General features: G+C 36.5%; 2 protein-coding genes across 2 annotated transcripts in view; both read left to right on the forward strand.

The window, feature by feature from the left end:
* Positions 1-1,410: 1,410 nt before the first annotated feature.
* LOC107758783 (protein-glutamine gamma-glutamyltransferase K-like) lies at positions 1,411-2,731 on the forward strand. Its single transcript, XM_016576599.1, has 2 exons — positions 1,411-1,705; positions 2,339-2,731. Exons 1-2 carry the CDS (start codon positions 1,627-1,629, stop codon positions 2,485-2,487), a joined length of 228 nt encoding a protein of 75 aa, XP_016432085.1. The 5' UTR covers positions 1,411-1,626; the 3' UTR covers positions 2,488-2,731.
* Positions 2,732-7,477: 4,746 nt separating this feature from the next.
* The window catches only part of LOC107758780 (formin-like protein 13), a 50,118-nt gene continuing 41,859 nt past the window's right edge, over positions 7,478-15,736 (forward strand). Inside the window, exons 1-8 of the mRNA XM_016576595.1 lie at positions 7,478-7,510; positions 8,054-8,176; positions 8,583-8,654; positions 8,743-8,916; positions 9,848-10,014; positions 10,856-11,116; positions 11,572-12,148; positions 13,261-13,423. Coding sequence (XP_016432081.1) covers positions 7,478-7,510; positions 8,054-8,176; positions 8,583-8,654; positions 8,743-8,916; positions 9,848-10,014; positions 10,856-11,116; positions 11,572-12,148; positions 13,261-13,423 — 1,570 coding nt within the window. The remainder of the gene's footprint in view (positions 7,511-8,053; positions 8,177-8,582; positions 8,655-8,742; positions 8,917-9,847; positions 10,015-10,855; positions 11,117-11,571; positions 12,149-13,260; positions 13,424-15,736) is intronic.

Here is a 15,736-nt window from a genome sequence, read left to right on the forward strand (position 1 = left end):
TGAGGCTTCTTGTCACAGAATGAGGCAGAAAATATGTTCCATATGCTACTTTAAAAAGAATACATCGATTAGCAATAGATTAGGGTGACCATATGTCCTCTTTTCGCCGGACATGTCCTCTTTTTGGACCTACAAAAATGCGTCCGGCCGGGATTTCTTAATTGTCTAAAATTTCTAAAAATGTCCGGTATTCGGCTGTTTTCTTAATCCCACTCCCGCTGAATCTCTGGCCATTGCCGCCTGCTCCCGCAACATGTGTTTCGCTCCCGCGATTTTCGTGTCCACTTCTTTAAACATTCTAATATTGTATATAATTTTGGCGTATCAGGGAGCCGCTCTCAGGATGCGGTGTATTTAAATATTTTTGAATGAGCGTTTGCGCTGTTTACTTTCACTTTCGATTTCGCGATCACACGCACACTGTGTATAGGGAGCACATCTTACAAGATCAGATATTTGTCAATGAGCTCAGGATCTGTTGAGCGTATACTCCAGGATGGTCTTGTCAGTCATCTCTCCTTATTCTCGACCTGTGATCAGTCAAAGCTGACTCCGGTAGCTCTTGTTGGATGCAGGGTTACCAAGTCCGCGGTTTTTTCCACAGAATTGGGCTACTTTTAAACTGTTGCCATGGGTTGATTTTCCCAAGTGGGTTAAAGGTTTGAAATATTCCATAAATTAAATTTGACTGAAATGCTTGTATTGAAACATTTTGCATTCTACCTTTGATAAAACTTTCATGGACTTCTACATTAACTGTTCCCTCCTGGTGGAATGACCTGCCCAGCTCAATCCAAGCAACCCTCTACTCAATATTTTCTCTATTCTAATGCTACTTCTAATTTTACCTGCTTGTTTTTTTTTTATTAAAAAACTTGATCCTCTAACATTTGCACTCTCTATTCTATTTCTATTCTAACTACTTGTTTTATTTATAAAGAAAAAGAGCCTCTAACACTAGCAATCTCTATTCTTTCTCTATTCTTTAATAAGTATCGGTTCAGGCACCGGAACTGTTTTAAAAGTATCGATTTGACACCGGTATCGAAAAAAACCCAAACGATACCCAACCCTAGTAATAATCAATTTAATCTAGCTTGCGCTCACTGTTGTACACGGAAGCAGCTCCGGGAGGATGACGTATTAGGTCAGCTTTGCACCGCTCAGAAGTGACGAATGCGGAAGCGCAGGGGAGAGATCAAAACAAAACAACGGTCTTTTTTATGGATGGGCGTTTTTTATTTAACTTCTTTTGGACGGATGCATGCAACACCCACTGAGTGGCATTAAACAGCTTGAAAGATCAAAGACAATTTTTAATATAACTCCGACTGGATTCGTCTGAAAGAAGAAAGTAATATACACCTAGGATGCCTTGAGGGTGAGTAATTTATGGGCTAATTTTCATTTTTGGGTGAACTAACCCTTTAATGTTTATCAACATAAAATGACAAAATTCACAAAAATCAGGGTTATAAACTGCATTTAAAACTGTCCTAAAATTGCAGACTTTGTATCTGTCCCCCACCGACGTGAACGTTTAGATCGTCATGGACCTTGTAACTCTCCACCGTCTTGAAGAACAAAAGATCAAAGCAGCGCACGGCTAGTCTGTTGTATGAAGTGATGGTCATGTACTACACTGGAGTGCTAAAAGCCACCTTGAAAAAGAACTGGATTCCTCTCGACCTCAAACTGCAAAAGAGTGAGTGGAGTTTGACTATCAAACAGTCCCACCAGAGACTTTTTTTCTGGTTATTATGTCCCAAAATGTCTGAATTGGTTGCTGCATTTGTCAAAAATCACTTGGTGATGAGGCCTGGGATTCATGGATCTTCATTAGCTTATGTTGGATCTGTTTTCCATAAATTTAGTTTTTTTTTTTTAGAGGGAAAAAAGCACAAAACAATCAAGCTATTGCACCTAATGTTTGAGGAATTGGTTGAATTTCCATTCATTTGTGAAATTGCAAAAAGTCAATGGCCCAAAATGTAGTTGTTTGCATCATGAATATAAATGTGCAGTGAAAATGATGGCAATGATGGATGACTGAAAGCAGGTGTGGGGGTGAACAAATATTCATAGTGCAACATTTAAAAAGAGAAAAGTTTTTTTGACAAATGGTTACTATATGTCAGTCTTATGAGCAGCGAGAATGGAAAACCAGTAGAGAAAAATGTTATGTAGTGAAAAGTTAGTTTAGTTTTAATTTCTTCCAAACAAAGCTGTTGCTTTAAATCAGAACAGGCACTGCTATGCAAAATGATCAACAATTATTTATTATAATTTTTTTTTTTTTTCATTGTCATTAATGGCATGTTCACTTGTCTCCCTTCAGCTAAGTCTCTTCGTTGGACTCTGCAGTATAAGGAGTACATGAACTATCCGGTGGACCAGGGCGCTCCCAATCAGACCAAACAGATTCTGGCCACACAGTTCAACCTCAGACTGCATACACCAGACCTCATCATCACTGTACATCAATGATCCACTAGTCTTTATTTGGGACATGTAACAAGCAGCACGGACATGTAACAAGTAGCACAAATTTTTTACATTTCATGACGTTGACATGACGCAACATGTCATTTTCACCTGACTCCAGATTAGTCACATGGGTTTTAAATCTAATGTGATTGACTAGAAATGTTTTATAATCTTGATCATGGATATTAGATTCAAAGCCTTGTTACTTTGAATTTAGCAGGCACATTTTTTGTCTTGGCATGCATTTATTTTTTCTTTTTCTTGTCCTTTAAATAACAACATATGCATATTTAATCTTTCAGATCAAGTGCTTCATGTTTGGAATGTATATTCATTTATTTGAAATGACAGGTGAAATGATCAGTGGGCTTGAGTTTTTACCTTCATCATTATAACATGGGCTGAGGAATGGATAGAGTTTGTCAGTGAAAGACTGGCCAGTGAAAGAGTAGATATGAGAGCTGGACTCCACGTCATAAAAAGAGACCAGACCCTCCTCATAATCCACAAACACACCAACCTTCTCAAGCGTCTCTCTCCGAGACAAAGAGACACAGGCTTGAATCTTCTTCATTCTGTCCTGGATCATCTGCTGCAAACATGTCTGTGTCTTAACGATCTGATTCTACAAACAGAAAAACACAGAAGCATTTATCTCTCAAATTAGCTTTACGTCTTCTGACAAGAAAGTCTTATTTGAATATTGATTAAAAAAAATTAAAAAAAACATTTAAAGGCCCCAGGAATTCAAAATTGTGTTTTTGTATCTTTTAATCCATTTCTGACAGTTTGAAGGGTAACTTGTATTTGAAAAAACCTGACAAAATCAACTTCTAGCAGATGGAATGAAAGACGGGTGAGATCTTCAACCTGTCAACACGCATTGCATTTCATGGGGTATTTTATCGTGTTTGTATTTGTTTGTATTTCTTGCCTTCTTCTCTTGACTCTCCTCCTCTATAGGAACAGTGCTGTGATTCCTGTGGTCTCCTTCGGTGCAGGACAGACACACACACGTCTGGTCATCTCTGCAGAACAACTCCAATGGTCTCTCGTGTTTCTGGCATATATAATGCTCCAGATTTTCCACAGCATCGATCAGTGTGTGTTTCTTTAGACGCGGGACTCTGTGATGTGGTTTCAGGTGAGTTTCACAGTAAGAGCTTTGACACATCAAGCAGGACTTAAGGGCTTTCTGCTTTCTTTCATCACAGATGTCACAGAACACATCAGATCTTCCTAGCTCAAGCTTCTCCTTAAAGTGTTGCACAACCTCTCTGAGTGTTGTATTAATCTTGAGATGAGGTCTTTTGCTGAATTTTTCATTACAGATTGGGCAGAAACAGCCTGGATTGGTTTTCCAGCATTTGTTCAGGCAGATTCTGCAGAAGTTGTGTCCACATGGAGTGGTGACTGGATCATTGAACACATCCAGACAGATGGAGCACTGGAGCTCCTCATTTAGAGGACCACTGGAGGATGCCATGGCTGAAAAGGCAAACAATAACAATATACCCTATACAATGCTGAACTGAACAGTGTAGATAATGCTAATACTGTTTACTGATATGGCCAGGGCTTTGGCTGGCTATCCACTTGTTAAGTCTGACGTCATACGTCACCGCTTCCGGGTCGAAAACGCTCTATGAGATGCCACACGAAAACAACAAACGGTGCTAATATACACTCACAGTGTACTATAAAACTAACAAACAAATTATAATCCTAACCTTTAACTCCATACCGAAATCCCAGATAGCCAGACAATGAAAATACAAATAAATAAATATAAAAATTATTTGTGTCTGGGACGCTATGAGCACGAAGACTGTAGTGTACACCGTAAGTTTTTTAATGTTTAGCTTAAATGTGTAATATGAATAAACAGTGCTCATAAACGGCTGTTGAGATTCTTAAGTGAAGCGAGTTGAGGCTTGGACCCGGAAACAGCATTTCTTACGTCACGACGTAATAAGCGGATATGGGCATGTACAGCTTTGTAACAACAATATACCACAGTAGGTATGGCAACACTTCAACAGTTACTAACAACACTTCTTATCATTCATTATAGTAAACTGGTCTAACTTGTGTGTTAACTTGTACATTTTCCTTTTCGTAAAAACAAAAGTCGAATCACGGTCATATCTGGGCTTGTGTTTAAATTCATGTCATAGATAAGGTAATAAGGTAACAAAACAAAAATAAACTTTATGTTTTAAAATTAAATACTGCAGTGCCTAGAAACAGCAATTTATGTCAAAGTACTTGATTGTCATCTCTGTCCTATATAAGAAAACTTTAATTCAGAAACTGTATAGGTCTTTGCAACAACATTTTCATAATGAACGATAACACAGCAAAACGGTAAAATTGTTATTTATAAAACAGTTGGCCCACAATATATTTCTAGCCACAAAATAAACACCAGTTATAATTTACTGTAATTTTACATGTTTTTATTGGACTGTTCATTCAATCATTCATTCGACAACACATCTCGAAATTTGCTTTACAGCCAAATAAATTACATATTTGAAATATTCTGATATTTCAGAGTTTGAATTGGCGCTTACATTTGCATTATATGGCTTACCTGAATATCAGCTGCGATCACTAGTTTCATTGAATTAATATTTGCTTATAGAGGCTTTGGTTCTTCTTCGGTAAAGATTAACCTTCACTAAAGTCTTTCACTACTTTCATGAATATTCACTGCAACATAGCCTATACAGAGTATGTAAAATCATAGTGAAAGAAACTTCTGGAAGATATGTCGTTTTATTTTGTTCCTTTTTATTACAGTGGCAAATATCGAGTTAAGCTATATCTCTCGATGCACAACTACAAATTGCCTGGACAACCGTCACGATCCTGAAGCGGGAATCTCAGATTTTTAAATTTCAACGGTTATTCTTTCTGACTGTCTGCCTGAGGCGAATCTGTTGGTTTGTCGAGGTAAGATATGTGAGTACTTATTTCGTTTAATTTTCATGATATAACAATTTAATTAAAAAAACAACTTTTTAAGACGTTTATAAACAGGTAAAAATATATATATATATATATCGAATTTAGGAAACCGTAGGTAAAATCACAAAAAAGAGAAAATACTCACAGATAACAGTGTTCTTCGCTCCGGACGGTGTGACCCAGGCCAGGACAGTCCCTTTGCATGTCACAAAGCAGATCTTTTTACAGAAATGAAAGTGAGATTCATCCTCAATAAATCTAGTTCCGAGTCTCTTCTCGGTCTAAACAGTAGGAGGCGCTGCAGATCTTCAGCCCGCTGATAAAATCATTGAAGAAAGACAAGCCTGTGTCTGTTTACAGTTTTATTTGCATTAGGCTATTACATGTTTTTATTATTATTATTATTATTATTATTATCTGACGTTTAATCGCTGATTTCACAATTGTGATCTGAAAAAAATTCAGAGTGAGACAGAGAGAGAAATAAGGATTTAGGCTCATGAAGGATCTATGAGACACTGTTCTTGACTTCAACTTGTTTTTTTGTTTTTTTTAAAGTATTTATTTAATTAAATTGTGTATTTACAGTAACAGGTTGGGCTTCCATGCTCTAAACATTACAGTAGCCTATTTAAGCTGAAATGCTTGCTTCAATGCTGATTGTTTAAATGCAGTAACTGATTTGAATTTGTTGTAAGTATCATGCCACTTTAATAATCACACTATAGGCTGCGTTTGCACTTTATTTAAAGTTAGGGTGACCATACGGGCCATTTTTACGGGACGCACCCTTGCCAGGATTTCTATATTGCCTAAAATATTCAGGTTTTGACTGTTTGCACTATGCAGATCGATCGTTGTATGGCATTATTTCACGAGAGCTATAGAGAGCAGAGCAGACGGCTCCTTATGCTTTTAAATCGCTCTCGCGGTACTTTGGTGTCAACGAACAAACACGTGCGCATATTTCATCGCTTTGATCGTTCTCACCTTCTCACGCGCGACGCGCCACGATTGGTCGATTATGTACAATACCTTCACGTTATTGTTCAAACTACTTTGGATGTTTTAGGCAATATAAAAATCCTGTCCAGGACGTGTCCCGTATAAATGGCACATATGGCCACCGTATTTAAAAGGGGTCATATGATGTTGCTAAAAAGAACATTGTTTTGTGTATTTGGTGTAATTAAATGTGTTTATGCGGTTTAAGGATAAAAAAACACATTATTTTCCACATACTGTACATTATTGTTTCTCCTCTATGCCCCGCCTTTCTGAAACACGTTGATTTTTACAAAGCTCATTGGTCTGAAAAGTGAGGTGTGCTCTGATTGGCCAGCTATCCTTCCGAGATCGTGACGTAGGTATGTTGGGGCGTGTTAGAACGAGCCGTTTTAGGTAGGTGTGGCTGACTCTTAACTTTTATAAAGAATATCTCTTTGGATTTGAGACTTTAGTCTTTGCAATTTTACAGATCTTCTTTATGCACCAAGAGCTTGTAACACTCCAAAGAGAAAGGAAAAATTGAAATCGCATCATATGACCCCTTTAAAGTGTATTTGACTGCAGCGCCGTAGTGATTAGTTTGTGTCGGCTGTACGCCATCTAACGGTTGAATTGTGTTACAAATTTGAGACATATTCCGATATCCATGTTTTATTTTACTCGTCAAATTTGAGAGTACAACCAACTATATATGGAGACAACAGCAGAGAATGACTCTGACTCTGCAACTGAGGGACGGACATTGCGTGTCCCACAGAAAGATGAAAAGTCAGATAAAGGGTGGAGGTGTATGACTTCATCTTTTTCTGTTTTTTTTTTCCTTCAGGTAAGCCGCATTTAAGGAAGTTACCTAGTAATAAATCTACATGCCATACAAGCATACCTAGTTTTCTCTCACATAAACACGCATCCCTTTTCAGATGTCTGCAATCCTCAGTCAGTTTACTATTTGACAACACTTGATGGGTGATCTGAAATGTTTTGATCTCCTGAAGTCCAATGAAGAAGCATGGATTACAGAAAGACGGTGCATGTTCCTCAGGTAAGGACCTTTTCTTGACTTTTTTTTCTTTCTTAATAACAATAAGCAAGTATTCAGTGGAAAAAAAAAAGTCTGTTTAACTACAACTTTGTTGAAATAGAACAGATAATCTTTTAAATAAACTGTTTATTTAAATACACAAAATGGGTATCAAACGTCAAAAACATTTGAATGGGCTGTAAATGAATGTAATGTTGTGAATTTGTTACAAATAAGCTGTGTTCTCACTTTCATGAACAAATTAGTGCATTTAATCTCCCTCACTGATTGACAGCTGATGACATTAAACAAAAGAAAAAAACCTTGTCTGTCTATAATGTGTAATAAAAAGTTCAAATTTACAAGAAGCGCAGCCACGTGTCATATAAATTGGTGTCCACAAATCATTCTGATGTGAACTATAATAAAAAAAGTTAAACTTCCTCATTTCAACAGTTTGTTGTAAGCGAGTTAATTGTTACCAAACAATGTTGCATGGAGACTGCATGTGCTTGTCTTAAGAATAATCACAGCTCTTGACTTAAACTCGTATTGTTTCTACAGCTTAGCAACGAAATGCAGCTGAATGTCATGAACTGGGTGAAATCAGGCAAAATGAGTATCGATGAAGTTCTGATTCGGGCTAACAATGGCACGTTACACAAGCAGAGGAACTTTGAGCTGGAGGTGCAGTATGGGCTATGTTTAAAACTCCTGACCTTCATGTTAAATGAAGATTTGAAGATCTTATCAACATTTTAAATATGTCTTTCTATTGAGTTTTTTTTTTTTTTTTTTAAATCATAAAATAGGTCAGCAAAATGGGTGTGTAAGTCATTCAGAGCACAGCTGGACTGAATTAGTCACATATTTTTCTTAAGAACTTTGAAATGTTTTGACAGTTCTTTTTAAGGAAATGATTTGTTGTTCAACCAGTCTTCGTGGTACTAGCCCTAATATTATGAGCGGCTCTCTATGGTGATTGTAATCAGTCCTAGTCGAGTTTTGTAAAGTGACATTTTGCAAAGAGGAAGTATTATTAGTTATTTCTTGAACTCTTTGTTTAACATTATCATTGATATCTCTGTTGCAGGAAAAACAGTCACAGTACAACTTCAGTGTTCGTAAGTTCAACCGCTACATATGGCAGAAACGGGTGTTGCAGGTGTGTATCTATCTACACACTGAACTGCTTTTATACAGCTCTGGTCTTTAGAAACCACATATAACAAATGCACACCTTTTTGCTTCAGATTGATTTCAGCACAAGCCTTTTGTGCAGCATTGAGAAAGGCATTGTGAAACGGCAGCTCTGTTTTTCTGAGGTGAAAAACTGCCATGATGCACCAGGTACCAGGTTCTCGATTTCGTTTAGAGATCGGTCTGACTATGAGCTGGAAGCTGCGTCCTTAGAGGACAAGCAGCAGGTAAGAACATCACATGCTACGGGGATTGAATTTCAATTCTCTACCAGAGCATTAAAGGAATAGTTCACCCAAAAATGCTAATTTACTCACTCTCAGGCCATCCAAGATGTAGATGAGTTTGTTTCTTCATCAGATTTGGAGAAATGTAACTCACCAATGGATGCTCTGCAGTGAATGGGTGCCGTCAGAATGAGAGTCCAAACAGCTGATAAAAATAATCCACAAGTAATCCATACGACTCCAGTCCATCAATTAACATTTTGTGAAGTGAAAAGCTGCATGTTTGTAAGAAACAAATCCTTTTATTAAGGCTTTTTTTTTTCTCAACTTCAAACCGTTGCTTCCAGCAAAAAGTCCTTTTGTCATAATGTTATTTTTTCCAGTGAAAAAGTTATCCCGTCTAAATCAGGAGAGAAATATGCACAGATCAAGCATATCTGACAACAGTCCAAAACAGTTCTAAACATAGATGTTGGTAAATTTTCTAGACTATTCCACTGGAGAAAGCTAAATAATAGATTATCAACTCATATTTTGGCCAAAAGCAGTGGTTTAAATTTAAAATGCCTTAATGGTGGATTTGTTTCTTACAAACATGCAGCTTTTCGCTTCATAGAATGTTAATTGATGGACTGGAGTCATATGGATTACTTGTGGATTATTTATATCAGCTGTTTGGACTCTTATTCTGACGGCACCCATTCACTGCAGAAGTCCATTGGTGAGCGAGTGATGTAATGCTACATTTCTCCAAATCTGTTCTGATGAACAAATAAACTCATGTATCTTGGATGGCCTGAGGGTGAGTACATTTCTAGTAAAAAATATTTCTTTAAATTAAATACATAGCAAATCTGCTGCCCTTTCTAAATCATTATTATTATGAGTATTTGATGATAATAGATCAAACTGTGTTTCTGATGACCTTCAGATCATGCAGCTGGTAAATCAGGTCATCTACAGTAACATATACAGCCCTCTTGTGAACGGGAACTCTGTTGAAATGCAAACTTCACACTTGCCTCCAACTCCTGACAACCTCAAAGAGGGCCACCTATTACTGCAGAGAGGAGGACTGGCATCATTCAAATGGAAGACGTATGCACATTTTTAACTCTGTTTTGTCTGCTTGTAGACTAGTGCTTAGCAGTCGTTATACTAGTTAGACTGGAACTTAAGTCACAAACATCTTATCACTTTCAAATAATCTTTAGGCCATGTTTGTTAACATTTTAGTGGTGCTTACTCACTAAGACAGGCATTCTGCTGACTCAAACTTTTTTAACAAACTCCTAACCATAAGTTTTAAATTATAGTATGCTACTTTTCTAAATAATATTAAATTTTTTTTAATTTTACCTAAAAACAGGTGAAAAAATTCATAAATAGGCTTACATTGATTCATAAATAGGAACTAGGGGCCGGATTCACTAAAATCTTATAATGAAAGAAGTTAAGAGATTTCTTAAGATAAATATGAAGTTTGTAAGAATGTTCTTAAGTGCAATCCTTGAAAAATTCAAGTTCTCAAATATTGTTCTTAAGAACATTCAATTTTTTTTTCTTAAGAAGAAAATGACAGTCTTTAGAGTTCTCTGATTGACTGAATGGCTGAAGACTAAAGAAAATCACTTCAAAGGCTGTCTTTTTGCACTGCCTGCAGGTTACCGTAATAATCATAACAAGCTATTTTCGTCATAACCCGCTTGACGGTTTATAAAAAAAATATTTTTTTTATAAAAAAATTTTTTTTATTTATTTTTTAATTTTTTTTAATTTTTTTATTTATTCCTGTGATCGTATTTGATCACAGGAATAAATTACATTTTAAAATAGGTTGACATAGAAAGCAGTTCATATAAATTAAAATAACATTTCACCATATTACTGTTTTTACTGTGCTTTATAAGGTCCATTCACTCTTGTTCTTCACTCTTAGATACGAGGCTAATCTTCAGACTGGTCAGCTGACCTTGTTCCCAGTCACTCAGCAGTCTTCCAGCAGTGATGCAGGTGTGTCTGTTTCCTCCAGCGAGTCTGTCTGGAGTTTCTCAGAGATTTACGCCAGTGTGGATGATATCAGGTGTACTGGGGGTGATGGGGCAGCTCTTGTCATCCATCTCTCCGACGGTAATGTCAGGGTGGACACCCCCTGCAACACAGACACCTTCACACTGCACAACAACAAGAATGACTTTGTGTGAGTCGAGTGCACTTTCAGTGACTGATCTTGACCTCTCAATAAGTAATAGTCAAGAGAAAATGATTGTGAGGCCGAATGTTTCTCAACAACACTCTTTTTTTTTTTTTTTTTTTTTTTTGTTCCGAAAACCAAAGCTGTTGTTGCCAGAATGCCCAATGACTAGTTATTTTTAAGACCCTGGAGAGGAAATGTCGTCCTGACAACTTGCAGTCTTGTCCCCAATCATATTGTGACAGGGAGAAATTGTGGCTTTAATCACTTCGGTTCTGTTCTAAAAGCGTCTCGTTGTTCCACATCCCATTTTTGGCACTGTAATGGAAATTTCAGATGTAATGTCTGTTGATAAGAGCCCAGCAGCATATTCAAGGGGAGACAAACAGGCAGATTCTCTCGCCAGTTCTCATATCTATTTAAATTTTTTCTCATCCCTTTTTTTTTTTTTTTTTTGTCAGGTTCCGAATACCAAAAAGTGACCACATAACCCCACAGGCCATAACAAATGAGCGAGATGCCTGGGTGAAAGCGATCAAACAGCTATGTGTGGACTGGAAAAGAAAGTCACATCTTGAACACTTCTATGAAGCCCCTGAAAAAGATCTCACTGATGTTACAGAGTCAGAAAGTAAGACACAGGACAACCACGTGCCGCTTGCACCTCCACCGGTGCCACATTCACTGAGACCACGCTTGCCCAAAACATCCCCGAATGTTCCTGCAGCTTTTCCAGCAGCACCAGAGCCAGAAACCGCTTCCCTGGAAGCATCAGAAGCAGAACCGAAGCCAACCCTTACAGCACAGAGCAGAGCTGTGCGCAAGCCAGACCGGACGCCCTCAGCAGTGCCCGTGACCTCACCAGTGGCCACGTGCTCATCACCGGCTCCGTTTGTTTTGCCCCCACCGTTGCCTGTGCCGTCAGCAGTGCCAGGTCCTGTCCCTCCTGCCCCTTTGCCCCCTCCGCTGCCCATGAAATCCAAGCCGCTTTCAGAGAGGACAAAAGCTTTTCACTGGGACCTGGTGGCTCAGGATAAGGTATCAGCTTATGCGTTCTGTTTTATATTTGGAAGAGCTCCAGATGTGGCAGATTTTTGGTCAGACCAGTGTCATTGAGATACTATTATAGTTATTTTGAATATGTTTAATTATTTTTTATTTTTCACATTTTCTGTTTTCATTTTAATTTTAGGCAACCTTTTAGCATTTGTTGTGTTTTATTATTATTATTATTGTTATTATTATTATTATTAAATATGTCTATAATATATATAGTTTTTATTTTTCAAAGTTTTTATAATTTTCATTGTAATTTTTAAAGTTTTAGTAAATATTTTCAGTTTTCGTTAATATATATAAATTTTCATACAGTAAATTAAATAGAAATGAGAAATGTTGCTTTGGCAACTACTTGAAATAAAATGCGAAGTTATAATTTTTTTATATAATGTATATTTTATTTCGGTCAACGTTTATTTTATTTAAAGTAACGAAAACGTTTTTCAATAGTGTTAGCTTTAGATGTAGTTAACTATAATAACCCTGGGTCAATCAAAATACCATTAATAAAATACCATTAAGCATTTGTACAATATCAAAATTGCTAAATTAATTGCTAGTTAATTATTTAAAATGATGAATTATGAGCATGTATTTGAAAAAGTATCTTGTACCCACCAATGCTGCCTTTATATGATCAAAAATACAGTAAAACAGAGTAATACTCTGAAATATTATTGCAATATAAACTAGCTTAAAAAAAAATAATAATAATAATTAAAAAAAAATATATATATATATTATTTCAAGTAATAAAAATGTTTTTTTTTATAGTTGTAATTTTAGCTTCAAGTTTTAGTTGTAGTTAACTACAATAACCCTGTTTGACACAAAAATTGGATTTAAAATGCAAATGACAATTTTTATTTTTGGTGAAAAAAAAGCCCCTACATGGTGTGTGTGTGATGTTGTTTGCTTATGAATTCACTAAAAAGAGTAATTCAACATTGCATATTGCAAACGCAGCATGGTTGTCTCATCAGTGAAATAGTTGTTGCGCTAAATCTGTTTCCTAATATGTGATCATTTTTACGCCTGCTGAAGATCACTTGTATTCAAGTCAATGTCTTGATATGAATATGCATTTGCAGATCGAGAAGTCAATGTGGTCTCGCAGGAACCCCAGGAAGATTGAAATTGACTCCTCGCGCTTGTATGAGCTGTTTGGAGTGAGAGAGAGGGGCCGCGTCTGCAGATCAGAGTCCATCAGTACTATGGAAATCATGTTGAACTCAAAGATCGCTCACAATTTCAGTAAGTATTTATACGTTTTTGAAGATTCTCTTGAATCTTTTATCCAGCAACTATGAGGTTTTGACCTCTCAGGTCTTTAGCCAAAATCTTTAAATCCTTAAAATTACCCTTTCGCCCTTAAAATATAGAAAACCACAACCAGGATATTTTTCAGAAATGTTTGGAAAGGCTTGAGGACGAGTAAATCATGGCAGATTTTCATTTTTAGGCGAACTATTCCTGTAAAGTAAGAGGATCACGGCCTTATGTTGTTGCTTGAGGAGAAATGTCAGGCCGTGGCTCGTTATAAATGGTGTATTTGTTGTAGAAGTTGTGGAATCAGTCATGGTGGGTGGGTTATTGATCTCTGTGGAAGAATTAGAGCAGCAACAGAGAGGACCATTAAAAACCTCTCGTGGATTGACTTTGAATAACAATAGATCTGACAAAACAATTTGCACATAGTTTAGTCCTCAATAGATTTTAAAGTTTGAAAACACACTATGAATTAAAAAGCAAGCTTTTTAGCAGACAGCCGTACCGATTACACTGTTTCTTATGCTTATGTGTTTATTAACGGTGTTTGCTAAGGCAAACCTCACTGTTAGTGTTGTTTATACTTTTTCACAACCCAATTTGTGCTTCAGACATGAATAATAGCTCGAATTTTGTGACTTATTAGGAGAGGTGTGCAGGATTTTGACCAGGCAGATGATAAAACAGGCAAATATTGTAATTCAAATTACATTTATTGATGTATTTTCAGGGTTTCCTGTACTGTACAGTTCATTAATATATATATATATATATATATATATATATATATATGTATCGTAAGTCTGAGATCACATTGAAAATCTGACTCAAAAGCTAATTTAAAGGGATGAAAAATGAAAATTTACTTACTCCACTTGTTCCAAACCTGTGAGAGTTTCTTTCTTCTGTTGAACACAGAAGAAGATATTTTGAAGAGTGTTGGTAACTTAAAAAGTTCACGGTAGCCAATGACTTCAATAGTATTTTTTCCCCCTACTATGGAAATCAATGGCTACCGTCAACTGTTTGGTTACCAGCATTGTTAAAATATCTTCTTTTGTGCTCAGCAGAAGAAAGAAACTCATATAGGTTTGGAACTATTTTAAACCTTTAAACCTAAAAACAAACCTTAGATTTTGCATTTTGACAAAATTAAAGCAAATAAATATTATGATGTAAAATGAAAACTGAAAATATAATAATAAAACTAATTCAAAATATGAATAAATGCTATAATACTAAAATAACACTGGAACAGATGTTTTACTTCCACTGCTGGTAATATAATGTGTAATGGAAAATGTATTCAATTGGAAAAATGGCAACTGTTCAGAATTTTTGACCATACTTTATGGGGTATTTAGCATCCCTTGAAAATGAAATTACGCACATACAGAAAAAATGCTCAGGAACAGTTGACAGAAAACCTGATAAAACCTCAATGCTGACATCTGAACATGTCACACGAGCTACATCTAGGTGGCAGTGTTGCATTAAACTGACAAATCGACTACTTGGAAATTGCAGCATAAAAAAAGTTACTGCAATATTCCATGCCCTAAAGCATGGAATATGTTGATTCACCACTGGGTTTCGAGTGTCCTGTTGAAAATAACTCTTTGTGATGCTTGTTTCCCAGAAGCCAAGCTTCAGCATACATAACTATGTTGATGTTCTCTTAAGCGTGTCAGAGACAGCACAAAGCATGTGTTATTTTTGAGCACCTTGTTTATTTCTTATGTTATGTTGCTTTGCTGGTGGACTTGAATAGCTTTAGTAGCTTTGTAACACTGACTTCAAAATAAAACAAAAAAATTTTAAAGATAAAACTGATTTGCAAATGGAAGTAGGTCCTTGTGATCTCGGCTGTTAATATTTAAACTAGGGATGCACCGATCCGATATTCAGTATCTGTATCGGTCCGATACTGCCACTTCCTGCTGGATCAGGGTATCGGTCAGACGAGACCGATCCAAATCCGATATTGTGCGTATACTATACTGTGTTATTGTTAAGCCCCACGAAAGGAACAAAAACATTATAAAGCACCATAAGGTTTCCATGCATTATATTTCAAGTGTTCTGAGACCCGTTCCATAGTTTAATGTGAGGTACAGATTAATATTTAAGTCGTTAAATTGAAGTTCACGTAAACTCTTCTCTCCGCTGCGGCTGTCAGTCATCCTCCATTCAGCATTCAAGCTGCGTGTCGCTTTCAGTTATGACAGTCAAGACGACGAAACTCTCTCAAGGATGATACAATGTTCCTATTATTATACTTGATCTGTAGATAAACAT

The sequence above is a fragment of the Sinocyclocheilus rhinocerous genome, unplaced genomic scaffold, assembly GCF_001515625.1.
Source record: "Sinocyclocheilus rhinocerous isolate Xijiao unplaced genomic scaffold, SAMN03320098_v1.1 scaffold1496, whole genome shotgun sequence".
In the NCBI taxonomy this organism is placed as follows: domain Eukaryota; kingdom Metazoa; phylum Chordata; class Actinopteri; order Cypriniformes; family Cyprinidae; genus Sinocyclocheilus; species Sinocyclocheilus rhinocerous.

Excerpts from the sequence above, each read along its gene's own strand:
- LOC107758783 (XM_016576599.1), top strand. The coding sequence starts at position 1,627 with ATGGTCATGTACTACACTGGAGTGCTAAAAGCCACCTTGAAAAAGAAC. Across the intron at positions 1,706-2,338 it reads CGACCTCAAACTGCAAAAGA|CTAAGTCTCTTCGTTGGACT; the intron begins GTGAGTGGAGTT and ends GTCTCCCTTCAG.